This window comes from Canis lupus, chromosome 9 (assembly GCF_048164855.1).
Source record: "Canis lupus baileyi chromosome 9, mCanLup2.hap1, whole genome shotgun sequence".
Taxonomy (NCBI): Eukaryota; Metazoa; Chordata; class Mammalia; order Carnivora; family Canidae; genus Canis; species Canis lupus.
Window position 1 is genome coordinate 34,493,673 of NC_132846.1, and position 26,889 is coordinate 34,520,561.

At 39.6% G+C, this 26,889-nt stretch overlaps 1 protein-coding gene across 11 annotated transcripts; it reads right to left on the reverse strand.

Annotated features, from left to right (window-relative positions):
- Positions 1–41: 41 nt before the first annotated feature.
- CCDC198 (coiled-coil domain containing 198) lies at positions 42–25,363 on the reverse strand. 11 transcript variants are annotated; one of them, XM_072838708.1, is made up of 6 exons: positions 24,951–25,363; positions 22,598–22,680; positions 10,823–10,909; positions 9,321–9,419; positions 8,360–8,528; positions 42–301 (listed from the first exon to the last, which is right to left on the reverse strand). In XM_072838708.1, the coding sequence occupies exons 1-6, from the start codon at positions 25,171–25,173 to the stop codon at positions 72–74; spliced, it is 891 nt and encodes a 296-aa protein (XP_072694809.1). In that variant the 5' UTR covers positions 25,174–25,363; the 3' UTR covers positions 42–71. The 11 variants fall into 11 exon arrangements, with proteins under 11 accessions (XP_072694809.1, XP_072694808.1, XP_072694818.1 ...); XM_072838707.1 differs by having other exon boundaries at positions 9,321–9,422; XM_072838717.1 differs by having other exon boundaries at positions 22,551–22,680; positions 24,951–25,017.
- Between the last annotated feature and the right edge of the window lie 1,526 nt (positions 25,364–26,889).

The window sequence follows — 26,889 nt, forward strand, 5'->3', positions numbered from 1 at the left end:
GGGAAGGGAGAAAGGAGAAAGGAAGTTCTCAATGCACTCAGTTTCTATGTTAGTGAATAGTATTTTTATTCTCAATCAAAAAACTCATCAAAAAGTGGAATTCTCTCTGTCCTGGTCCTCACCAGTGCTTGTGGTTTCTTCTCACTTTTCTTCAACTCCTCTGAGTCAGAGCTGGAGCTGTCCCAGAGAAGCTGTCCCTGAGCCTCTTGTTCACGGAGCCATGTTTCCATTTTGCCAATTTTCTGGGGACAGTAATCATTCATTGCTTGATATTCCCCAAAATCTTCATTCTGTAAATTTCCTACAAAAATTTAAAGTTTAATTAATTTTTTCCCTTAACAATGATTTATTTGTTTATTAAGTACCTAGATGTTTATGAATACAGGATAATCTGCTTGGTGTTCTTTAGAAATGTATATATATATATATATATATATATACACATATATGAGTTTTTATGTGTGTATGTGTGTGTATATATATATACACACATGTATATATATATGTACACACACATAAAAACTCATGAGTTTATAGGTGTATGTATTATATATATACACATATATATTATATATAAACTCATATATATGCATATAGAATATATATTAACTTTGTGTATAAAAGTTCTGTACATTAATAACTTTTTTGTTGTTTAAATTTTTTTAATCTTCTGAAAGTTACAAGAATAATACAATTCATACCTATATATCCCAACTCATTAACAACATTATGTCACAATATTGCTTTCATTTTATACGTGCATGTATACATGCATGCTTTTCAGCTGAGCTATTTGAGAATTAATTGCAGTTACATCCTCCCAAATACATCACCACAAATCCAACAGCAAGGGAGCTTTTCCTACATAACCATAATACAATTATTACACTAAGGACATTTAACATTGATATATTACTGTTTTCTAATATATGGTTCACATTCTAATATTCATGGTTGTCCCAAATAATGCTTTCTATAGCTTCTTTTTGTTTGCATGTTTGTCTTTTATTTTATAGACCCAGGATCCAATCTAGGATTGTGTATTGCATAACCTTCCCTATCTATTTCTTTATTCTCTTTTTTCCCTCCCTTCCTTCTTCCTTCTTCTCTCTCTCCCTCATTCTCATTCATGATCCCTTCTTTCTTTTTCCTTCATTGTCTTCTTCTTTTTCCCTGACACTGAAATTTTTAGAGAATCCAGATCAATTGTTTTGCAGAATGGCCCTAAATTTGGGTTTGTCAGTTTCCTTGTGATTAAAATAAGGTTAAGCATTTTTGGCAAGAGTATTGCACAGGTTGTGTTACCTAGTGCTATTTATTGAACAACTACAAGTGCTAGGCACATGATACATTACTTTTCCTGACCTTCACATCCACTCTCACCTCATATTAGAATCACCTATGAAGCTTTTTAGAAACACAAATACTGGATGAACATGGATGTTATGCTATATGTTGGCAAATTGAACTCCAATAATAAAAAAAAAAAGAAACACAAATACTTGTAATGCACCCCAGATCTATAGAACTAGGGAGCTCAAAGGCTAATACATTTTATTTTATTTTCTATACCTTCTAGAAGAGATTTAATTTATTTTTAGTATAGGATTTTACATGTGTATATATATAGTTTTTTTATTTAAGCTCTACCCAATGCCCTTTTAAAATGCACTTCAGGGGGTACCTGGGTGGTTCAGTCAGTTAACCATCCAAAATTTGATTTCAGTTTAGGTCATGATCTCAAGGTCATGGGATCAAGCCCTGATCAGGCTTCGTGCTCAGTGGGAAGTCTGCTTGAGATTCTCTCTCTCTCTCTCTCTCTCTCTCTCTCTCTCTCCCCCTCAAATAAATAAATAAAACTTAAAATAAAATGCACTTCAGAACAGGCACTTTATTCAAGGAAGTCTGGCTTTTAAGAAAACAAAAGCAATGGCCACTTCTGAGCTAGGAAAATTATCCTGGGTCAAAACCCAGAGTGTCCCCACAACCAAATGGTTGAACCAGCCATAACTTTTGGATGTTATCTCAAGGATAACTGTTTATCAAATCTTATGATATATTTTATTTAAGCCCTTGATAGTTGACATTGCATATGTTACATGAGAAAATCAAGCATTTCAATGTGAACATTGGTGCCTTATGATTCATTACTTTCCTTTGTGCCTCCATGATGGGTTACCTTGTCCCCCCTTGAATCTGATTATAGTTATTGTTATTATCTATACACATAGTAGTGACCAAAAATGACAGTTAATTCATGTATGCAGCCCCAATTTCTCTCCTGAGCTACACACACTTTTTTTGGGTACAATTGGACGCCTCCATTTCTGTCTCCTGGCAACATGTCAGACTCACCTTCTCTTTCTCTTCCAAACCTGCTTTTTCTCCCAGTTACCCTAATTTAGCAAATGGCCCTAGCTTTGCCCCATTGTCTGCCTAGTTCTTCAAGAGAATCCCATGAAACCTCCTGGCCTTCTTGCTCTCTTCATGTACCCACATCTGATCCATCACCAGCTTCTGCCAATTCTATCTCCTAAATATCTGACATCTGGCTCTTTCTCTTCTGTCACCCTATTCTCTTGGTCCAAGCACCATCTTTCACTTGCTTTTCTGCTATATCCTTATCACTTGTCTTCCCATGCCCTCTTGCATTCTCCTCCCATATCCTCTCTAGGGTAGACAGAGCAATGCTTAAAAATGTAAACCTGATTGTGTGGCTTCCCTGACCTTTCAATGGCTTCCCATTGATCTTAAACTCAAGTTCAAAGTCCTTATTTGATACAACTTGCAAGACCCTGTGTGCTCTGTGCCCTGCCTATACCTCCAGAGCCATCTCTCTTTTTTTTTTTTTTTTTTTTAAGATTTTATTTATTCGTGAGAGACACAGAGAGAGGCAGAGACATAGGCAGAGGGAGAAGCAGCCTCCCTACAGGAAGCCTGATGCAGTACTCGATTCTGGGACTCCAGAATCATGCCCTGATCCAAAGGGAGACTCTCAACCACTGAACCACCCAGTCCAGAGCCATCTCTGATCACTACCTGAATCTCTTTCCCAACCAGTGTCTAGAATCTGTCAGGTCCCTTCCCACTCAAGAGCTTTTGCACATATTGTGATATATCTGAATGTTCCAGCACTTTGGTCTTCACACGTACATGGATTCCTATCCCCTTTGTCCAGCTACTTCCTGTCTCAGCTTAAATACCACTTCCTTGAGGAAATCTCCTGATTCTCTCAGATTGTGAGGTCTCTCAGTTTCACAGTTATCAGACTTCTCCTTGTTCGTCATCTGTTCTATTGCAAAGCCACATCTATGAATACATGAGTGAGCAAGTGAGCCATCAGAGAATTTTGGGAGGTGAGAATGACTGGTAACTGGGACTGGGAAAAGACTTCATTCATTGGGGCCAGAGGGTATAATCATCTCTGCTGTGCAAATGAGCCAAGAACTACTAGAGGCATCATTCAGACTGGGAACAGCAATTTTCTGCTGACTAGAGGCAGGAGCTTTGAAACAGGAAGAGAATGTTTGTTAATGGTGGGATCTAATGCAATATTAATAATAGCTTAAGTCCCACACCACTCTTGATGTTATGATAATGCAGGCCTAGAGTTAGTGCATGAGGCCAGATTCACATGTTCAATTTTATCCTTGAATATCTCTTAAATCATTCATGAAGTATTATATACATAGTTTTGTATACACAGCATTAAAGTTTAAGGACTCCTCAGCTAGATGTCTTTTTTACTTGTTACATTTTTATAAATCCCTGCTTGATTCTCTGGGGTTGCTAGACATAAGGAAAAACAAAAAAGAAAAACACAATGTTTAAAAACTTAAATGGGTTGTGGGTGAGCAGAGCAGAGGAGAGTGTGTCCAACTTCAAAATTAATTTGAGAAGAGAGGTAAAGCAACAGAGGCCAGTGGGGGGAAAATATGGAGTGATTTTTAGGTAGTACAAAGATTCTCTAAAGTATTAAAAATCTTTGATGGTTATGTGTTTTACAATATATATATTTTAGCAAAATGTATCACCATTACATCAAAGCCCCAATTTCACAGAAAAGGCTAAATTTAAAACACACTAAAAAACCCAGGATACTTTAAAGAAAAATAAAGTGGATAATGGTGCGGTGGCCTGATAAGACCAGAATTGTGTAGGTGACAATAATGTTTTTAAGGTGACACCTCCCGTGAGATAGATAGTTATTTTTACTATTCATCAGTTCCATATTTCTTCAGTTGCTTATATTCCCATGCATGAGTTTGGCACTTTACATTTTATTTTTTTAAATTATTTTTAAAAGATTTATTGATTTATTTATTTGATATGGTGAGAGAACAAGCAGGGGAAGGGGCAGAGGGAGAGGGAGAAGCAGGCTTCTCGCTGAGCAGGAAGCCCGATGATGTGGGATGCTGGGATCATGACCTGAGCCGAAGCCAGATGCTTAATAGACTGAACCCCCCAGGTGCCCCAGCATTTTACATTTTATATGTGCTTTTACACACATTGGATTAATTTTTTCATAAACTCTACGTGGTAGACAAGGCTTTATTCCTATTTTACAGATGTGGAGACTGAGGCTCAGAGAGGTTAAGTAACTGGAGTTTAGCTATTGTCTTTCTATATAGAATAAAACTATCTGACAAATATATGGCTAATGTTCATTGAGAGGCTACTGTGTACCAGGCACTGTTCTAGAAACAAAAAGAGGGCCCTGTTACCATGGAGTTTACATCTAGAAATGTAGTTCTTGGGGCTCAGATGAAGAACTTTGATTTCAAGTTCACTGCTCTTGCTACCCACTACCCTATCATGGCTTCTGGAAAAGGCCAGAGCCACCTAAACATGTTTAAACTCATGAAACTGTACACCCAAAGGGATGTCTGGGTGGCTCAGCAGTTGAGCGTCTGCCTTTGGCTCAGGGCATGATCCCAGGGTCCAGTATTGAGTCCCACATTGGACTCCTTGCGAGGAGCCTACTTCTCCCTCTGCCTATGTCTCTCATGAATAAATAAATAAATATTTTTTGAAAAAAAAGAAACTGTACATCCAAAGAACAATGCTCACTTTGTGTAAGTTATGAGCCATCGTATAAGTTATAAGTAATTTATTGTGTAAGTTAAATGTAATTATTATACATTTATCTTAGGTCATATGTAAGTCATTCCATAAACATATAACATGTATTTAAAGTATATAAATGTAAAATATATGTAAAATTTCATTTTAAAGAGGCAACAGAAAACAAAGACCGACATTTATCTTAAAAGAGACCCGGGGATCCCTGAGTGGCTCAGCGGTTTAGCGCCTGCCTTTGGCCCAGGGCGTGATCCTGGGTCCCAGGATCAAATCCCACATCAGGCTCCCTGCATGGAGCTTGCTTCTCTTTCTCTCTCTCTTTCTCTCTCATGAATAAATAAATAAAATCTTTAAAAAAAGAGAGAGAGAAACCTAAAACTCTCATCCCACCTTCCCAAAAAAGGAACAAGAATGGGCAACTATAGCATTCAATAACAGAAGGGGGGTACAGCAGAATCTTAATTACCAGAACTGGACTAGCAGAAAGCTCCTGTAATTCTATGATCTTGGCTTTGCTCCACTTTTGGGAGAACGTAAAATGGACTGCTTTCAGTAGACAGAGAGAGAAAGCAAGGATGCTACCTGGAAATAAGTAAAAGGAATCACTGCTCAAGCACATGCCTGTTGTGGTGGTAAAATCTGCAGGCTTGGCAGAGGAGCAGTCTGCTCATGACAGAGAAGGTTCAGAGTCACACCCCTCTATTTGCAGACTTGGCCAAGGTTGTTCGGACAGATCTCCAAGTCCCTGGATTCCTGATGAGGGTATATGAGGGGTGCTGATGGGTGGAGTGAACCTTTGGAGTCAGAAAGACCTGACTTCAAATTCTGGCTCTGTCACATAAGAGGTAATAGTAACTCCTTCATATAGGCTGTGTGAGGATTAGGAGCAATAATGCATGTTGCACATGGACAACAGTACCTGCTTTATAGTACACACTCAATAAACCTTAGCTTGAGGGGTGCCTGGTGGTTCAGTCAGTTAAGCATCCAACTCTTGGTTTGGGCTCAGGTCCCAGATCTCAGGTTGTGAGATCAAGCCCCAGGTCTGGCTCCATGCTCAACATAGTCTGCTTCAGATTCTCTCTGCCTCTGTCCGTACTCCCCACTCATGAGCTCTCTCTCTCCCTCTCTAAAATAAACAAATAAATCTTTAAACTTTAAGTAGAACAAAATGAAGCAGCTTTAAAAAGCATCAGGAAATGCAGAGAAACCCTCTTCTCCACATTCCACCATCCTTCCTGGGCCCCTCCAGATCTGGGCCATCTTCCAAAGATTTTACCAATGTTGGCTTTTCTTGGCTCGCTCTTAAGCAATGACTCTTAGTATCTAACTTAAGCTGAGACACCTTTTTTTGGGTTGTTTTGGCAATATTTTTTACATTGTAAAAGTTGTTTATCTATGTGCCTACATAGCATATTTCATTCAGGCACTGGGAGTATAGGTTAAATAGATTCCCCAAGTAGATTTTCAATTATTCAGCCTTTTCTTATTTAATTAACTTATTGATTAAGCATCCTATTCCTGTGAGCAGGAGCAATGTCTCTTTCAGCTGGCAACTTTGCATCTGAGAAGCTCAGGATCTCCAGAGACATGGCCAGCATTTCTGTAGATCTCTCAGTTGTCAGTTTTGCTGATGTGGGGAGTGAGCTAACAGCACAGTAAGCTGTGTGCATGAACAATATTATATATTCAAAGGGTGCTTTGCCCTGAGGGAACATGGACAGGGCAAACTTACTGGGGCTAAAATTGGTGAGACCACACAGTACAGAGGCTATGAACACGATGTCTGTTGGAAATCACTGAGCAGTCTGGCCTGGTTGGAGGTGAAGTTGGACACAAAATGGCAGCAGATATAGCCACAAAAGTCAGCTTAGAGTACCAAGGTAAAGAGTTTATTTATTTAATTTTTTTAATTTATTACTTTTTAGAGGGAGGAGGGGCAGAGGGAGAGGGAATATCTAAAGCAGGCTCCATGTCCAGTGTAGAGCCCTACTTGGGGCTCCATCTCATGACCCTGAGATCATGACATGAGCAAAAATTTGAGTGAGATGCTTAATCTACTGAGCCACCCAGGTGCCCCCAGGGCAAAGAGTTTAAATTTTGTCCTCAGACTGATGGAGGCTCACTGAAGATTTTTTTTTTAAAGCAAGAGAATGATATGGTCAGATTGGCATTTTATAAGATTACTTGGCTATTAGCACTGGGCTTCTAAAGCTGTCATGCATGAGAATCACCTTGGGATCTTGATAAAATGCATATCCTTATTCAGTGGGTCCAGAGTGTGGCCTGAAATTCTGCTTTTCTAACAAACTCCCAGGTGATGCAGATGGTGCCAGTCTGTGGCCAATACTGATGACCAAGTAGAGCAGTGGTTCTTCAACTTTATGGGTATCAGAATCACCTAAGGGGGAGTTAAACCCAGATTGCTGGCCTCTGCCCCTACATTTTCTGATTCAATCACTCTGGCTGGGGCCCAGCAATCCCTCAGGTGATGCTCATTCTGGGGTGCCTGGGGACTGTACTGAGAACCATGTGGATAGAAGGTTGCTGGAAGAAGGGCAAGACTTGAGGGAGGAACCGGCAGTAGCCCAGTGTGACACTATGCCCTGTGGGGGGGGCATTAGAGGATGTGAGGAAGGTAAGGGTTCAGTGCAGGTGACATCAACAGGACTTTGTGACTAACCAGCTGCAAGGAGGGGGAGGAGGAGGGCTGGAAGGAGGTCCAGAGTGGGGTAGGAGGAGGGCCCTCACAGAGACAGCAGATGCAGCAGACCAAGCCTGGGGTGGGCTGCGATGCTGGCTTCAGTTTTAGCTCTCCTGAAGGAACCTGAGAGGGCTGCAGGGGAAAGAGCTGGCTGGGGGAGGGTGTCTGCCGATGGCAGCAAACTGGCTGATACCGGTTTGCTATTTAATAGAAGTCCGCATGCTTCATTCTCTTTAACCACAAGATGAGGCTCTTTTGCTTTTTCTCTTCCTAGGGCTGGAGCAAGAATTGCAAGAATGCCTGTGCTTCACAGGAAGCCTCTAAAGAGAGCCATCTTGCTACAAGATTTGAACAAAGTCTACAAGTCTTTTCCTCCCAGCCACCCAAAGTTACAGGACAGTGTGATTCCTACTTTCCAGGAAGTACAATATCAGCAGAAACCCAAGGCTACTTGCTGTCCATCCACCACCACACTCTCTACCTCAAGTTTATTTGCTCAAGTTTTAAAAATACTTGAAATATTTTTACTTAATTTTTTTACATAATTTACATAAAATAATGTATGGAACTGACCTGGACTTCTTCTGTTCAAGGTCTCATCTGGCAACAAGATTGGAAGGTCCCCGTCATCATTTCTTGGGTTTCTTGGGATGCTTTGAAGGATTTTCTTGGCTTTATGGTCCCTTGGTTTTTGATTAATTCTTGCCTCCCTATGAAGACTTTTCTTCAACTCTGCTTGGGCCTGAAAATGATCAGCCACAATGGATTAGTGTTCTCCCCCTGAACTCCTGTCATCAGAATAGATCAACAGATCAGCCACTTTGCAAGTGGTGTATTTATCTGTACTTTGGTCCCCTAACCAGAATACAGTTTTCTTTTTCCTATTATAAGGCACAGAAACTTTCTCTATGCACAGGCTTGTTAGGAGAGAGGCGAGTATACTCAAATGGTATGGCTTGGTTCAAGAGAAGGATCTTTGTAGAAACAATTGTTGGGAGGCCACCGATATATTTGGAATTGCAGAAGACAGTGATTCTAGGTTTAAATACTAGAGTGAGGAATTTGGAATATGCCAATTACAGGAGATATTACTATAAAAGCTTTCATTAGAAGAGATGATTCTTCTGAGATAATCTTGTGGCATGAATTATGGAGGGATACCGTGGTAGCAAGATAAAGACCGACTCACCCCTCTCTATCTTACTAAACCGAGAAAAACGATCTAACATCATTTTTCCACTGAAGCCAGAATGTCATAGCAATTTGTGAAGGAAAAAAAAAAAAGGAGAGAAAGAAATAACAGAGAGACTTGGGACACAGATCCATCCTTGAAACTGAAAACAAAGAGAGTCGCTAGAAGAAGGGATCTTGCTGATCCTTCCCAGCTCCAGGAATTGAAGTGTCGGTGCCAATGACCAAATTTAAAATGTTAAGTAAAGCCTGGAGATGGATGCTAGACCATTCCTGTGTGAGAGTAGTGATTACGTGGAGTAAACGTGGTAAATACAGCACTCTTCTCTCTTCTCACACTTACCTCTTGTCTGTTACGGTTCATTTCCAGCATTCGCATCTTATGTAAGTATTGTCTTTTCCCGGGAGTGTACCCTGGAGTTTGCATCTTCTTTTCCAGTTCCTGCTGTGAAAGATGACACACTAGTTAGAATGGGGTAATTTGTTACTGACTCTGCAATACGTAACTTGCAATTTTTTTTCAGCAGAGTGAGATCTTAATCAGCTATCAGTTATAATCCATAGGGAACTCTTGTGATGTTGAAGGTGGATCGTTATAGCCCCCCATCGAGTCCTTTGTGTAGCTCTCAGTGAATGGAGCTTTGCTGTGCGTATAATGTAGCTTTTAAGGTTCCTGTAGAGTTTTGAAAATTTTAAATGGAAATACATTTCCACATCTCATTTTGATGAAATATCGCCTACCCTGTCAATAGATGCTTATCACCATCTCCCCAGAAATGGGTTCTGGTTGGATAAGATTGGCCTCTTTCTTTCTGCCTCTTCTGCCTCTTCTGTGTCTGGCTATGAAATCAGAGGGGAGCCACTGTATGGCTAAATGGAACCCATTTCTATAGACAGAACCCCTATGGGGTTTGTTTATAAATGTCCTATATATAGGAATATAAGCCCTGGTATATCAGGAAGTTGATTATTTGTGACTTGGTGGTCTCCCCTGGCGCATCATAAACCCCAGTGGGACAGTACAGACAGTCACTGAGAGCAACCAGGGGTGAATACAGCCTTGTTCGTTCCTGGCTGTGGCCAGCAAAGGGGAGGGATATGGCAGCCAGATGTGCTCAGAGATATCCTTTGGCCACCCTGTGGACTGTAACTGTGTTGACTGTTGTGAGCCTCATGAGGGGACGATCTCTACAGTGCTGTTGGCATCATAAACCTGGGCTTGGTGGTCTAAAAGCTCCTGGACATCTTTTCCCCAATCAGCCAGCTGTGCAGCAGCACCTAGCTGGCTCCAGAATGAACCGGGAGTGGAAAGTGTTGAAAATCTACTATCTCCCAGTTTTTCATGTCTATAGGAGGGGTGTTATCTCGGCAGAATATATGACAAATTAATAAAAGGCCAGAGCTCTTCAGAGGACCTTTTCCAAAGATTCCTTTTTGGTGAAGTTGTGGTAAATAAGTTAGGGAAACATTGTAGAGATGATTTCCCCTAAAAGCTGAGAATGAAGAGAAAGGTTTAACGTGAGGGGAAGAACACAAGGAGCGAGCTATGCTAGATTTTTCACAAATTTGAACACTTCTAGAATTGCCCATATCCAAGTAAAATTCCTCTCTTCTTATCTGCAACTCCCTGTTTCACCAGGAAGTGGAGAAGGGCCCAGAATTTACCTCAGAGATGAGAGTCTTTGGCAGATTAAGGCAGGCCTAGGAGAGAATGGATAGCTTTGGAAAATTCTAACTCTGAATGACTTAATAGTCTGATTTGTCTCTGAGGTCTTTGTGCCAGGAGTACATGAAAGGAGAACCCACCCCCCATTACCACCCTTTCCAGTTAGTGCTACAGTTCACCTTAGCTCTGTGAGTTGTTCTGCCTTCTTGCTGGCTCAGGAGCATTTCAGAGGTAATTACTTGTGGCAGGTCAATGGGTTCAAGCTTCTAGAAGTCCAACATTTAGAGCATTCAGCATTCCTCATGCCATGAGATGATGAAACATAAAAGCCAGACATTAAACTATCTTAACATTTAGCAAAAGCAGCACTTATTCCTGAGAGCACAGAGGGAAGGCGATTTCCACAGGATTACGGTCATATCTGTGCAGACTTTTCAACTTATCTGGGTTCTTCATTGTTCTATTGTGCTGCCACCAGTGACTTATTGATCTAAATATTGGTCAGAGAGTCAAGACGCTAAGAATCCTTTTCTGTCTGCATCAAGGGACCAAGACTGAAGTTACCAGACAACAAGGGTCTTAGAGTATTCGAGATGAAGGGGGCACCAGGAATTTCTTATATTCAGTCCTTAACCACCAGGCTGAACTCTTCCAGTTCTTAGCAAAGTGACCTGTATATACGATCTCCAGAGAAGCTCCCTCCATAATAATCACTGGCACCCATGAGACACATTTAAAATGAAGGTGCAGTGGACTTACAAATCTTAGACATGGTTGGTTTTTTGTTTTGTTCTGGTTTTGTTTTTGTTTTTCCTAGTAGGGGCTTGTCTTTATGGGGGGAGATCATGTTGGAGTTTCAAGGGGTCACTAAGATTGGGAAGCAAATGATGAACCAGTGCATCTGCCTCAGCCCTACTTGCCTCGGATGACTTAATGCTCTGGATGTTGGAGCATTGGGAAGTGGTAGAGCAAGAGACAAAGGTGGGTTTCTCCACATTGCCATGCAGGCAGGGACCTGGAGGGCCATCAGATTTTTTTGTTGTCAGTGAGTACATCCTGAACAATTAGTACATGCCTGGCATGAAGGTGCAGTGGTCAACAAACCCAGCATGCTCCCTATGGAGCTTACAATCTGTAGGGGAACAAATACATTTTGCTTGTGTGATTATTCATGAATAATTACAAACTGTGATCAGTGCTTTGAAGAAAAAGTCTATCGGGCAGGTCTATGACAATATATAACCAGAGGATTCCACCTTGGAAATGGGGGTGTTATGAGTTGAATTGTGCCCCTCCTCCAACTTATATGTTGAGGTCTTTACCCCCAACACCTCAGAATGTGACCTTATTTGGAAAGAGGGTCTTTGCAGATGTAGGCATACTAGAGCAGGGTGATCCTTAACCCACAATGCTTGGATTAAGGATCACCTTAATTAAAAAAGAGAAATATAGGTGCAAACACCCACATGCACACAGGGAGAACACCATGTGAAGATGAAGGCAGAGATTGGGGTGATGCTTCTATGAGCCAAGGAGTGACAAAGATTGCCAGGAAACCACTGAAAGTTGAGACACATGGAACAGATTCTTCCTCTCGGCTATCAGGAGTCAACCTTGCAAATGCCTTGACCTTGGACTTCCAGAACTGTGAGATAATACATTTCTGTTGTTTAAGCCCCACACTTTGTTGTACTTTGTTACTGCAGCCCTAGAAAATTAACGTAAGGCGGGGAGGAGTAAGGAGGTGGTCCAAGAAATTTTCCTGAGGAAGTAATCTTCAGCAGAAGTTGGATGCTTAGGAAATTCTATGGGACTAAGTAAGGTATTCTGGGTAGAGGGAACAATGTAGGCAATAACCCCGAGGTAGGAGAGAGCATGATTTATTGAGGGAACTGCAGGAAGTCAGTTGACTGCAGTTCAGAGCGAGGGGAAGAATAGCTCAAATGAGGCTGGAAAGATAGTAGGCAGGGCCAGGTCTTGCAGTGCCTGATGGAGCATTCTAAAGACATTGGTTTTCTTCAGAGCAATGGGCAGCCATTGACATGAATCAAGCAAACTAGTGACATGATTACATTCACTTTTTAAAAAGTGATTACTCTGGGGCACCTGCGTAGCTCAGTTGGTTGAATGTCTGCCTTCAGCTCAGATCATGGGGGTCTGGGATCCAGCCCCATAGCAGGCTTCCTTCTCAGCAGGGAGTCTGCTTTTCCCTGGCCCTCTGCCCCCAGCTCATGCTTGCTCTGTTTCTCTAGCGCTCTCTCTCTCTGAAATAAATAAAATCCTTAAAAAAATGATCATTCTGGCCACAGTGTGAGAACTAGAAAAGAATAATCACAGATGCAGGATGGGCAGTTAGGAAGACAATGGTGATGGGCTTGGGGCTCCTGGAGGGAAATCGATGGGCTCTACAAATATTTATTTATTTAAATAAGTTTTGGGGTTTTTTTTTAGGTTTTATTTATTCATGAGAGACACACACACACACACACACACACACACACACACACACAGAGGCAGAGACACAGACAGAGAGAGAAGCAGGCTCCATGCAGGGAGCCTGACCCGGGACTCGATCCCGGGCCTCCAGGATCACACCCTGGGCCAAAGGCGGCACTAAACCACTGAGCCTCCAGGGCTGCCCTGTACAAATATTTAAAACTGACCAAATAAGATTTATTATAGTTGGTGAGGAAGAGTGAAGGGTCCAAATGGCATCCAAATTCAGGGGATGGATAGTGTTATCATTCACTGAGATGGGAAACCTAAGGAAGACCAGGTGTGAATGGGATGTAACAGGAGGATATAAATTCGGTTTAGATTGAGTTTGAGGTGCCTTTGAAGCATACCAGTGTAGATGTTGAGTAGATAATAAGATGTACAGGCATGGAACTCACAGGAGAGGTCTGTGCTAGAGATGCATTATTTGGGGATCATCCCTGGGTAGAGAATAACTGAAACCATAGTCACAGGTAAGACCATCTTGACCCTAAGGTCAAGAGTAAGAAAAGCAGAGCCAAGTCCTGAAGACTTGAAGAGCTCCAACACTGAGAAGCTGGTGAGGGGACAAACTGGCAAAGGACACAGAGAAGAGATTGGCTAGAGAAGTAGGAGGAAAATGAAGAGGATGCCACACTGCAACAAACAGTTTGAGCACCATGCCCACCTTAGTCTTCTCCTAAAGGCAAATGATGATTTATTTTGAAAAATTTTGTTTTTCATTTTAGTCTGATTGGTTGCACTAGCAAGGGGTAGACTGGATGCTAGCTTGGCTTTCAAGGTGACCAGAGTGAAAAGACAGAGGGGGAGACAGGGAAATGGATGCTGAACAGCCAGCTCTCATGGGGAGCATGACCTGTGCCTGCTGCTACTTCCCTATAGAATAATTTCCTGGTCTCTGGGCCTCGGCCTGAGCTGTTCTAGGGAGAAGAGCCTGCATTCCTTCTTGCTGGCACAGCCCAAAGCTCACCTGGCAAGGAAGAAAACGAGGCCAAAGGAGGCAGGACAAAGGGAAAGAACTCATCTTCAGCTTAGACATGTGCCAGGCAATTTGCACTTGTGGTAGGAAGTAGCTCTCTGTTCCATTCTCACCCTAAGTGGAGAAAGTGGGGGTTTTAACATAAGAACTGTGCAAGAATGTAATGAGAGGTGATGAGTACTAGTAAGAGAGGTTTGTCTGGCTCTCTTGTCTGCTGGGAAAATGGGACCTGCTGGTATAAGAGGTAGTAGCTGATCAGATCAGAACCATTGGGAAATGGAGACCAAGGGGAAAGAGATATCCAGGCATGAGTGGGAAGAAGAATCAGCAATGACCGAAGGGGGGTATTCAGGGCATGAGGGGAGAACAAAGAAGTGTTTGGACTTCATTCAGGATCTAATTCTTTCTGCTGATGAGGCCCATGAGCCTTTACAGCTGTCCCTGTCTATCACTTCCAGGGTCACAATATGTCATCTGGTTCAATCCTCCCATGAACCCTGTGGGTAATTATGATGATTCCCCATTGTCGAGAAGTTAATAACTTGTCCAATGTTGCACAGCTGGAAAGTGGCAGCTCTAGAATTCAAACTCAAGTCTATCCAGTTCCAAACCTCATGCTTCTTTCTCTTCTACTTGTTCCTAAACTTGGTTTATCATCAGAATATCCTGGAATTGAACACACACACACACACACACACACACACACACACACACCCCGACACAGACATACAAAACCTGGGCTATTCACTGAGGGTTGTGATTCAACAGGTCCAGAGTATGTCCTGGGAATGAATATGTGTATTATGTATATAAATAATAAACTTTAAGTTTTAGGGCAGATTTAGGTTCAGAGCAAAACTGAAAAGTATGGAGAGTTCCCTGATACTCCCTGCCCTCACATATGCACAACCTCCTCCACTATCAACATCCCTCACCAGAATGGTGTATCTGTTACAATTGATAAACCTATATTCACATGTCATTATCACTGAAAGTCCATGGCTTAAACTAGGGTTCATGCTTAGTGTTGTACTTTCTATGGATTTGGACAAATGTATTGGGACATGTATCCACTGATGTAGTCCACCCTTCCTCCGCTTATTCCCTGGCAACCACTGATGTTTTTACTGTCTCTATTGTTTTGCCTTTTCTGAAAAGTTAACATTCTTGGAATGATACAGTATATAGCCTTTGCAAATTGGCCTCTTTCACTTAACAATACACATTTAAGTTTTCTCCATATATCTTCATAGCTTGGGAGTTAATTTCTTTTTAGTGCTGAATAATATTCCATTATATGGATGTACCACAGTTTCTTCATCCATCATCTACTGAAGGACATCTTGGTTACATCCAAATTTTGGAAATTATTAATAAAGCTGCACATGGATGTTTATGGACATCCAAATTATGCAAACATCAATTTTCAATTCCTTTGGGCAAATACTAAGGCTCACAATTGCTGAATTGTATGGTAAGAGTATGTTTAGTTTTATAAGAAAGCACCAAACTGACTTCCAAAGTGGCTATACCATTTTTCCATTCCACCAGCAGCATATATAAGAGTTCTTGATGCTCCACACCCTTGCCAACATTTGGTATTGTCAGCGTTTTGGATTTTAGCTGTTCCAATATGTGTATGGTGATAGCTCAATGTTGTTGCAATTTGGATTTCCCTAATCACATATGATGTTGAACATTTTCACATGCTTACTTGCCATCTTTTATCTTCTCTACTTGCCTTCTTATTCTCTTGACATTGTCTTTTTGCAGAGCAGGTTTTAATTTCAGTGAGGTCCAGCTTCTCAGTTGTTTCTTTTGAATATATCTCCAAGGATTCTGATGATTTTCTAGGTTGGGGTCCACTGGCTTCCATACTGCCTCAAGTGAGTAAAGGAACTACATCAGAGTAGACCAAAGAGGATTTGTTTGTGGTACTATGGAAAAATTGAATCTGGAGATTCCAGTTATTTAAATATTTTCAGCTATTTAAAATAATCTATCCATAAATTCTTAGGGCCAGGTTTTTCTTTGAAAATACAAATATATATTCTTCTATTTTCAGCCTCATTGTGTTTAAACCCACAATTCTTATAAGGGTTAAAGAGGAGGTGTCTTTAAGAACCGTCTCCAGGCAATTACTTTCTTCCTGGACTTTGAAAAGAACCTAAGAATCCCGCTATTCATCTACAAAGAGCACTAGATGGCAGCAACTAACATTGCAAATAGGATCTCTCCCTTAAGTATTTGCGCTTGGCCTGAGAACCACTGCAGAAAAGATTATTGAAAAATTGGCTTCTCTAAACAAACTAGTCAAATGAAATTGCCCCAGAATTCTGGATTCATATAAATGTTCCTTTTCCCTGCTTGGGAAGCAAGCTGCCTCACTTCATCATCTTCAGAGAAAGCACAGGGAAGGAATTACTGGAGAATTGGTATGATAGAATGACACCTTTAATTTTTTTTATCCCATGTTTTAAAAAATGTATTCTCTGTCTAAAGGTTTCTGGTTATTTGGCTTCTCAAATGAAACAAATGGTCAGGCTAATCAGTTGAAGTGTCAGCTGAGAAATTCAGAAATGGAGATTAAATCAAGCAGAAGTCACTGAGCTTCATGACACACTAATCTGAGATGTTTGCCTCTGTGTACTAACAGGAGGAGAAAGATGGGCAGAAGAAGCTCAAAGAAATTGCAAAATTTGTTTGGCATCATGACTCAAGAATGTATGTCCTTTAAAGTTCTCAGAAGGCAAAGGTGTCCAGGGCAGCCTCAAAGCAAGAAATCATGAGCCCAAGGAGGAATTTCTGGTCAAGGCATTGCAATGAGTTCACATTTCAATAACTTTCTTTGCCCCAAACATCTAGCAATGAAAAATAAAACATAAAGCCAAAAAGATGTGATTGGGCTTTAATACAAGATATATATCTCCATGGACCAGAAAATAAACAAATACATACTTAGAGGCAGCTGACCCATAAGATGTTTGGGGCTCCTGATGGCCATTTCTGGAGATTAAAGGGAACCTAAAAATGCTCCATGTAACAGGGTAAACTAGAGCCAGGATTATAGCTTGAAATTAGGGATTGAGCTGTTCTCTACCTTTCTACCCAGTACAAGAGAGCTGCATCAAAATGTAAGTTGGAAGATTTTACATTATCAAAATGTTGAATACGAAAAATATTAAGAAGCCATAAAAAAGGTTGAGATCTTGCCATTTGCTACAACATGGATGATCCCAGAGAGTATAGTGTTAAAGGAAATAAATCAGACTGAGAAAGACAAATACCTTATGTTTTTTCTCCAGATGTGGAATCTAAAAACAAAACAAGTGAATAAACAAAAAGTATCATCAGACCTATAAAGACAGAGAACAGACTGGTGGTTGTCAGAGGGAAGGAGAGTGAGGGATGGGCAAAATGGGTGAAGGTGAGTGGGAGACATAGGCTTCTGGTTATAGAATGAATGTCACAAGGATAAAGGGCACAGCATAGGGAATATAGACGATGGTGTTATAATAGTGTTGTGTAGTGACAACAGTTACATGTGTGGGGAGCATAGCATAGAGTACAGAGATAGTGAATCACTAGTTGTACACCTGAAACTAATGTAACATTGGTGTCAACTATAAATTAAATTTTTTTAAAAGTTGAATATGAAGAAGCTAAGGCTTAATAACAATAAACTTGAAAGCTTAAATAAATGGATACTTTTCTGAAAAAAATATCAATTAGCAAAATTGAATCATGAAAAAATAAGATACTTAACACAACTAAGAAATTAAGTTAGTAGGAAAATTTGTCATTCCCCCAAAAGTCCAGGTTGCTAAAGATGATTTCACAGGTCTGTTTTATCAAACTTTTAAGAGACAGATAATAATTGTTTTATATCAAATGTTTTAGAGAACAGAAGAAAGAGAAAGATAACCAGCAAATTTTACAAAATTAGTACAACCCTAAAAGCAAAACTGAAAAAAAAAAAGACAGTTTTGGAAATTAAAGAACAATTTCACTTATGAAAATAGATAAGAAAAGCCTAAGCATGGGCAATCCAACAATGTATTTGTATACGTATAGGGTATCTCATGATCAAGTAGGATTTATACCGGGAATGCAAGCAGGGCTCAACATAAGGTCCATTAGTGTAACATATTGTTATCAACTGGTTACAAGATTGTAAGATTATTTTAATAGATGAAGGGGGAAAAATTCAATAAAATTTCACACTCGGCCCTAAGAAAAACTCTTAGCATACCAGGAATAAAAAGAACGTCAATAATAAATGGCACTGTACTGGGTATCTTCTACTTGTTTCTTCAGATCCACTTGCCACATTTCTCTACCCTGTTCTCTGCCTGTGAGAACTAATCAGTTTCTCCTGCCCTCTGGCTTCCCACTGGGTTTAGCCACTGAGCAACCCTGGCAGGAGATCTGAGAGAAGAGAGAATGAGGTGAGGATATTTCTTCCTCTGCCTTCCTACCTGAAGGTCATATTGGGCTGACTGTGTCCCACTGTTTCTCTCAAAGCACCTTCCTCCTCCTGACTCTCCTTCCAGGTTCTCTCATTCTCCAAGTCCCTTCGCTCAGAGGTGGTTATCTCTCAGCTGCCACTAGTGGTCATTGCAATATCCTCTATGGTTCCCTTGATCCAAACGTCTGTAAATAGTTATCTACAGTTATCTACAAAGAAAATTTCCTTGAATTATTCTAATTTGAATGTAGCATCTGTTTCTTCTTGGGACTCTGATCAGCATCTATCAAAATCCTATTGCTGTGTCTCTCATGAATAAATAAATAAAATCTTTTTTAAAAAATCCTATTGCAAATGTACTTAGTTTTTGAACCAGTCCTATCAATGTCATAAATAAGAGAAGGATGCCCATCATCACTGCTTGTATTCAACGTCAGAGGGAAGTTCTAGCCTATGCAAAAGTCAAGAAAACAAATACAAGGAATAAGAATTTGGAAGACCTTGGGGAGAAGAAAAATTTCTTAGACAAAATACAAAAATACAAAACATAAAGACTAAGATTGAGAAATGTGACCACATTTAAAGTGGAAATCTTTATGTACACACACACACACACACACACACACACACACAGTGAAAAGGCGAACCTTTTCACTTTGATGAAAAGAAGATATTTGCAACACATATCCCTGACAAAGTGCTAGATCTAAGATATATAAAGCACGTTCACAAATCACAAAGAAATAGATAATAGAAAATGGGCAAAGAGTTAGAAAAGACAAGGAAAGGAAATACATTTGTGACAAATTATAAAACTGAAAACAACATAATGAAACCGTCCAGGTCGGGACTGCCCTCCTTACCTCTCACCAGCAGTGTTTATACTCCTCTTTTCCCCTTTGCATTCCTTCATTCAACATTTATTCAACTCCTATTTATCGATCGCCTATTATGTTCAAGACACTTAGATACATTAGCAAAGACAACAGACAAAAATCTATGCCCATGTGAAAGATAATATCCTGACACTGGTGGGGAGGTGATGAAGAAAATACACAGGGACACCTGGGTGGGTCAGCGGTTGAGTGTCTGCCTTTAGCTCCGGGCGTGATCCCGGGAATCAGAATCCAGTCCTGCATTGGGATCCTTGCAGGGATCCTGTTTCTTCTCCCTCTGCCTATGTCTCTGCTTCTCTCTCTCTGTCTCTCATGAATAAATAAATAAAATATTAAAATTTAAAAAAAAGAAAATACACAATGAACTTAATAGAAGTAAATTGCTTGGTGTGTTAGAAGTCAGTGCTTTGAGGAAAAGAAAAGATAGTGGTGGATCAGGGGAACCAGGAGCACCAGGGTAGCCGCAATTGTCACCCGATTATAATGATAAGCCTGTAGGACAGTGAGATTTAAGCAAATCTTGGGAGATGAAGGAGGGAGTCACCCAAGGAAACCACATTACATGGGACCCTGGGGGTGGGGTGGGGGTAGTTAACCATTTCCACCTAGGCAGGACCTGAGATGGTTGGATGAGAAGGTGAATCAGGCCAGGAAGGACAGTGGTGATTGTCAACTTTTCAACCAGAGATGAGCACGCTGGATTCAGGGTTCCCTGGCAGAGGCTCTCAGAATTCAGCAGCTCCGAGCTGGAGAACTTTAGTTCATGACCTGCTCTTTACTTGAGGAGTAGATGTTTAGGAAGTGGAGAGTGCCAAATGTGCAACTCAAATTATTTAGGATGCAATTAGATTTGGTTTAATAATTAAAAATACTTTTAGAATTTTCTTTGGCAGAGATTAGGCTATTAATTAGCATGTCATGGGAACCCAGCATTTATTATTCTCTCAAAAACCCATTTGTGGTGGAAAATGTGCTGAGGCTCATTTGTGAAGATAATTATAGTTGATATCTTTGGGAGTGTCTGCCAAGTTCCCAGTGATTTCCCTCTTCTCTGGGAGCTGCTTCCAGAATTTGTCGGGGGCGGGCGAGGGGGGCTACTCTGCCCACATTTCTACTGCATGAGCATACCCTCTGGTCATAGCTTACTGGAACAGAACTGGAATCATAAGCAAAGCTGAGCCAATAAGATCTTTTCTCCCAGGAATTTCGAATTGGAGCCAAGAGAGCCAGGCCAATCTGTCTGTTTAACTGGAACACAAATTGAGGAATTGAGGGTGGCCATATTTCACCAAGTGGTCTTGAGGAGCAAAGAAAGTCGATTTGCAGGATGAATAAAGCAAATGCACAGAGAAGAGCTAAGGGGAGACACAGAGAGACTTGTGCCTTTCAGGTTCCAAGGCAAAGCTGTTGTCTGAAGCCCAAGTGCCTCTCAGATCTTGGGTTCAACAAGCACTCCTGGATCTTCATAATTCATGACATTGGCAGCTAGTCAGTTGGACTTACAATACAGGGATGCTACAGGTCTGCAGGAACAGAGAGAATGCATTTTGATTTTTGTTCCCACCAGAGAGCATGGGACTCATTATCATTCATTCACCTATTCATTCATAAGCTTTTTTTTTTTTTAGGGGGGGTACATAGTAAGTGTTGGTGACTGAAGATATAAGACCGAATAAGACAATAGGCTTTGCACTGAAATAATTCATTTGTCTTGATTTTTAAGGTGGTTGGTTAGGATGTGGCGATACAGTCTTTGGTTCTGAAACATAGAAGTTTTCCTTTTGAGCTTGAACTGATTTGAGAATCCTAGCCTAACTTTAGCTGCTTTAGAGTTGAACTACACACTGCTACACAAATACTTTTCACTGGGTACAGTAGTATCTCCTACTTGAGTCATTCAGCTTACTGGCTCCACAGGAACGCATATTAAGCACACTACTTTGAGGAGGTACATTTGATGTAGGAACAAAACATAAGTTTAGCTAGAGGTTTGCTCAAAAGTTTTAAAATTATATATCAATTTGATATCATTTTACTTTATTTTTCTTTAAATAAAAATATTTCAAGGTTTCCAATATTTTGGGAAAAGATGTGCAAGATGCAATCACTTCAATGCGAGCTTCTGGAGAAGACAGGTAAATAAAAAACAACTGAAACAGAAATAATCCCCAACAAATGAGATCTAATACCTCTGGGATTTGTCCAGATGTCTAGGTGAATTGTGTAGCAGGTGGGATTTGGTTCCAATTCCTTTCTCTTTTTTTTTTTTTTTTCCCAATTCTTTTTTCAAATGTCAGTAATAGATCCTGCTCACAGGAGAGCCCAAACAAACCCTTCTCTTGGCTGATGCTCATTTTCAAGGACCCACTCAGATCTCTTTCTCCTTCTAGGATGAGAGTTCTTGGAATTTATAGTTCTCTACAGAGAATTCATTAAATATTTATTAAGGTAAATGCATTTAAAGCTCTTACTTTTCTGTCTTGGAATCCAATGTCCTCAATTTTAGCAACCAGTTAACATTTAGAACAATAGAAGTTTAGAGATAGCAGGTCTGTAGAGATCAACTATGCTGATAATTAAGAACATGAGCTTTGGAGACCTGGTTGATATCTGACCTCCACTGTCCTTGGACAAGTTACTTAATTCTCTAAACCACATGTATTAAGCAAAGATAATGCCTCCTTTCTCCTAGAGGTATATGAAGATGAAATGATTGACATTGATCAACATGCAGCACAGAGTGTATCTGACTTGAAGTAGGTGCTAATTAAATAGTCCTAGCTGTTATGATTGTTATTATTGTTTGTTACAAGTGATTTCTCCATGGTCATCTAACTCATCAGTGCAAAATACAGGTCCTTTGAATCCCATCATGCCTGTGTATTTGATATTACGTTTCCTTCTTTTGGTGGTGGGTGGTCTTAAAAGGGAAATCATTACAAAAGGAAATCCTAAAGAAACATGGTCTTTGCAACTGACGGCATTCTCTTCAATAACATTCCTGTTTTTACTAGCTTAGTCATTTTCGATATCCCTCCTTTATGATTATAGTTAAAAAGGGATGTTACCATGAAATCCAAGAAATTCCTTATGAAGCCTTTTAAATTCATCTTACTTGAAGTCTTCGGGGTGGATGCCTTTTAATAATACTTGTTTCTCCGTGTTCCAGTGGAATGTCAAAATACATGGCCCTGGGCACTTGAAGGATTGAGAGAGAAATAAAAACAAACCATTAAAAAATTGACTATTAAATTAGGTTAATCGTTAGACTTCACTAATATGATTTGGTACCTTTTTAGTTATATATGTGCAACCTATATGTTGAATATGGATATGAAACACATAAGGCAGGGGTCCTACATGAATGCCAATGGTAAAACATTAGTTTAGACCTAGGATTTAATTTATTGAATTCTTCTCTAGTTTGATAGTTAGAGGAAAATTGGAAAAATCAACAATGTATTGACTACAAATATTGTTAAAACATAGAATTTGGTCTGAAAAATAGAAACTTTTCCGTTTGTTTAAATTTCATGAAATCTATTCAAAATAAATTTAGGAAATCAGAAATAATATATCCTTAAGAAATGAAAATAAATTCTCTTCTCAGATGATATAGTTGGATGGTGGATAGATAGGAGATGATTAAAAAATGGAGCATGAGTTTGTGATAGAAGTAGCAATGTTTAGCATTGTATGTACCTAATTAAATAGTCCCCCCAGCTAGAGAAGAAATTCCCACAAGTCGCCCTATCATACAACATGATCATGGGGCGCTAGGACTACTACCATGACCAACGCTGCATGAAGGAAGTTTTGTCTTTTCCTCTTAGTAATCTGGAAGCATTCTAATTTCTAGATTGTTGCATGGACTAACCTATAGTTTCACTTTGCATTGTAAATGGAAAAATCCCTGTGTAATTATGTGTTTCTATCCTTACAGCATTTGAATGACCACCTTAAAAACTTCACCATGTTTATATTTTCTTTCAAGAGATGCTGGCACATTGAACAAGACAGAAACAACAGTAATGACAACAAAAAACATTTTTGATTAGAAACCGTAAGTATTAAAAATATGTAAGTATTTCTGGCAACATTTTTTTTAGTAGCCTAACAACTCCTTATTTTAATATTATGATTTGAGTGATAACACCTCATTATTTACTTTGATTCATCCAAAACAGCATTGGCTGTGTCAGGGCAGTTATTTTTATCCTTGATTTATAGGTGAAGGAAACTGATGCAATAATTTGCCCAAACTCATATAATTTGGCATTTGGTGGAGCTGGGCTTAGAGTATGGGTCTCCTGAAATTAGTGATCAGAATGCTCAGCATCCCTTTGTTATTTGTAATGTGATTTTGTCATTTCAAAAATAAGAATATTTTCCATGTAGGACTCTAATGCATTAGAATCAGTTTCACTATTCAGTTACCAGAATCTTAAAACTCTGGATAGAGGGTTTGGATAAAAAAGGAACTCTTCAATGAAACTAGAGGAAAATTCCCCCCCACATGTTTATGAAATTGGAGAACATAAAAATAGGCCATTTACCCAGTCAAAGCTGGTCAGTTCTACAGAGAATAGCTATGAGAATCAGTCTGGGTACGATCTACCAGATATACCAAAAGAGAATATAAAGCTTTCTGGTCAGGTTGACTAATAATGGGAACTTACTTGTGTTATTGATCCAGAATATAAATAAAGAAAAAAATACATAGATATACTACATAGATAAACATATGTATACATTATATACTCATATTTCTCTTCCCAAGTTAGAATCTCTGCTTAATTGTCATTGTGATTGTCAAAAAAATTTTACATGTCTTATAAAATATTCCAGGATAATTGATAGCCACTCCAGGCACAGAGCTTCCAGTCATAATGGGAAAAATTCTCTTAGTTCTCCAGATGACAGAACTTAGTTCATATTCTGCATGAAGAATGTGGGGTTGGGGAGGGGGTGACTCATCCTCTCATCTGTACTGCAATAAATCAATTCTGTTTGGGGTGGTTTCCAAATTCACATTAGGGTGAATTCACTCCTCAAGTGTTGCTTTCAAAATAACAAAGCCTGATGCACTAAGTGGTGCTGGAGAGAATGGTTTAAATTTAGAATCTAACTGAAACATATGATTGTCATAATTTATCACATCTTATCTATATAATTTTAATCATCTGGCAAAGCTAGGTGTAAACATTGAAAGCACTATAAGCTGAAACCAAACGATTTTTTTCTTCTCGTGTGGAATGGTAAAAAGCCCTTGGGTGCAGAGTTTACACACTCATTCTAATGCACCCAGACTACTTGACAGACATGCGCTTGCAGCTTGAAAGATGTTCCCTTACAGTCAGCAATTTAGAAATTTTCTGATATGATTATGGAGACGGACAGTCAAGTACATCTGTTAATAGCTTCCATTGGTCCAAATACACAAATCTCATGATAGGTGTTACACGTACCTGCAGAGTATCTTCCACACCAGGTCTCTCGTAGAGGTGGCAGCTGCCCTTCCAAAGCTTTATTCCGGTCCTGCAGTCTTGCGAACAAATAGGAACTCTTCTCTTCCAGATTCTGATTCAATGCAAAATCCACGGGACTGGCCGAGGGAGTCTCTACCTCTTTGTTTTGCAAGGGTGCTACTCTGGTCACCCGAGGGTGAGCCTTAGAGTGGCTGAGGCCCATTTCAAGGTAAAGATATTCAAAGCACAATCATGAGGGAAGTGGTTTGGGGCCTTGAATTTAGCTTATTCTAATTAAGGTAGGTCAGAATTTTATCCCAGCTTCACAAAGCACTTCATGGCATCTTTCTAGCTTTATTCCACCACACAGTAAACCCTCTGGCCACTTCCTGGGAGGCTGGTTTCCATGGAGACGTCCCTTTAGCTCCTACTCTGCCACTTCAGACCCAAAGAATCCGGTTAAACATTGACTTGTTACGCTAGTTTCTGAAAGACTCGGTGGTAGGAACAGAAACCACTGTTGATCATTAAACAAATCTCTAACACCGGGAAGGCCATTAACAGGGATGGAGAGCAGAGGTTTACAAACGTCTTAAACTTGACTTTCTATTGCATGTACCCTTCAATACCATCTTTGAGAGCTACCATCGAAGAATAGCTATATCATCTTCAGAAACGAGAGGATACACACTAATCATCATTCGTTAATCTTTAATTTTAATTGAAGAATTTATTTTCCATATAGGATAGGTAACAACAGAGTGGCTAAAATAATTTTATTTTTCTTTCAATACCTTGAATTGCCTTTGAAGGGGATTAATACATTACAGGAAGGCAGGGAGACAACAACAAGGGGCCAAACTTTTTCTTCTTCTTTGTTTTGAACTGTAGTTAAGGTATAACTTAATATTAGATTCAGGTGAACAACATAGCGATTCAACGATTCTTTTTTTTAAATTTTTTTATTTTTTGCGATTCTACGATTCTATCCATTACACTGTCCTCACCATGATAAGCGTAGTTACCATCTGTCATCATACAATGTTACTACAATGTTATTGACTATATTCCCTATGCTGTGCTTTTCATCCCTGTGCCTTACTGAATTTATTTATATCTGGAAGTTTGTACCTCTGAATCCCCTTTGACTATTTCACTCATTACCGCAACTCTCTCTTCTTCAGCAACTACCAGTTCTCTGTATTTATGATTCTGTTTTTGTTTTTTGTTCATTTGTTCTGTTTTTTAGGTTCTGCAAATAAGTGAAATCATATGGTATTTGTCTTTCTTTGACTTATTTCACCTAGCATGATATACTCTGGCTCTATGCATGTTGTAAATGGCAAGATCTTATTCTTTTTTTATGGCTAATAGGCCAGTGTGTGTGTGTGTGTGTGTGTGTGTGTGTGTGTGTGTGTATTCTAATAATGTATACCTTCTTTACCTTCTTTACCCATTCATCTATCAATGGACACATGGGCTGCTTCCATATCTTGGCTATTGCAAATAATGCTGCAATAAACATTGGGGTGCATATATAGCTTTTTGAATTGGTGTTTTCTTTTTCTTTGAATACATACCCAGAGGACAAACTTCTAGAATAAAGGATTCAAATAAGCCTTAGGTTTTCAAAGATAGCTTATTAACAATGCTTTGAAAATAGGCCAAAAAATAAGACTGGAAGAAAAGGTGCTGAAATGTTAAGTAGTAAGTTTTGAATAGGATTTTGGGTGATTTTTTTATTTTTCATACTAAGAAACAAAACTCACTTTCAAATGTTAATTGTTCATGATCACATATTACTTACATTTTTAATCATTTCCCTATAGAGAAGTTCAGAGAAATATATATTTTTTATTTTTGCAAAATTTATTTGCTAAGAGGTTAACGTGGATTTAGAAAGTCTCGCTAGCCAATAGAGTTCATCTAAAAAGATATG

Coding starts and splice junctions, on each gene's coding strand:
- CCDC198 (XM_072838707.1), bottom strand. CDS start 25,173: ATGGGCCTCAGCCACTCTAAGGCTCACCCTCGGGTGACCAGAGTAGCA. Junction 9,423..10,822: donor GAACAACTCACAGAGCTAAG/GTGAACTGTAGC, acceptor CATCTTTCACAG/CAGGAACTGGAAAAGAAGAT. Junction 302..8,359: donor CTTGAACAGAAGAAGTCCAG/GTCAGTTCCATA, acceptor AAATTTTTGTAG/GAAATTTACAGAATGAAGAT.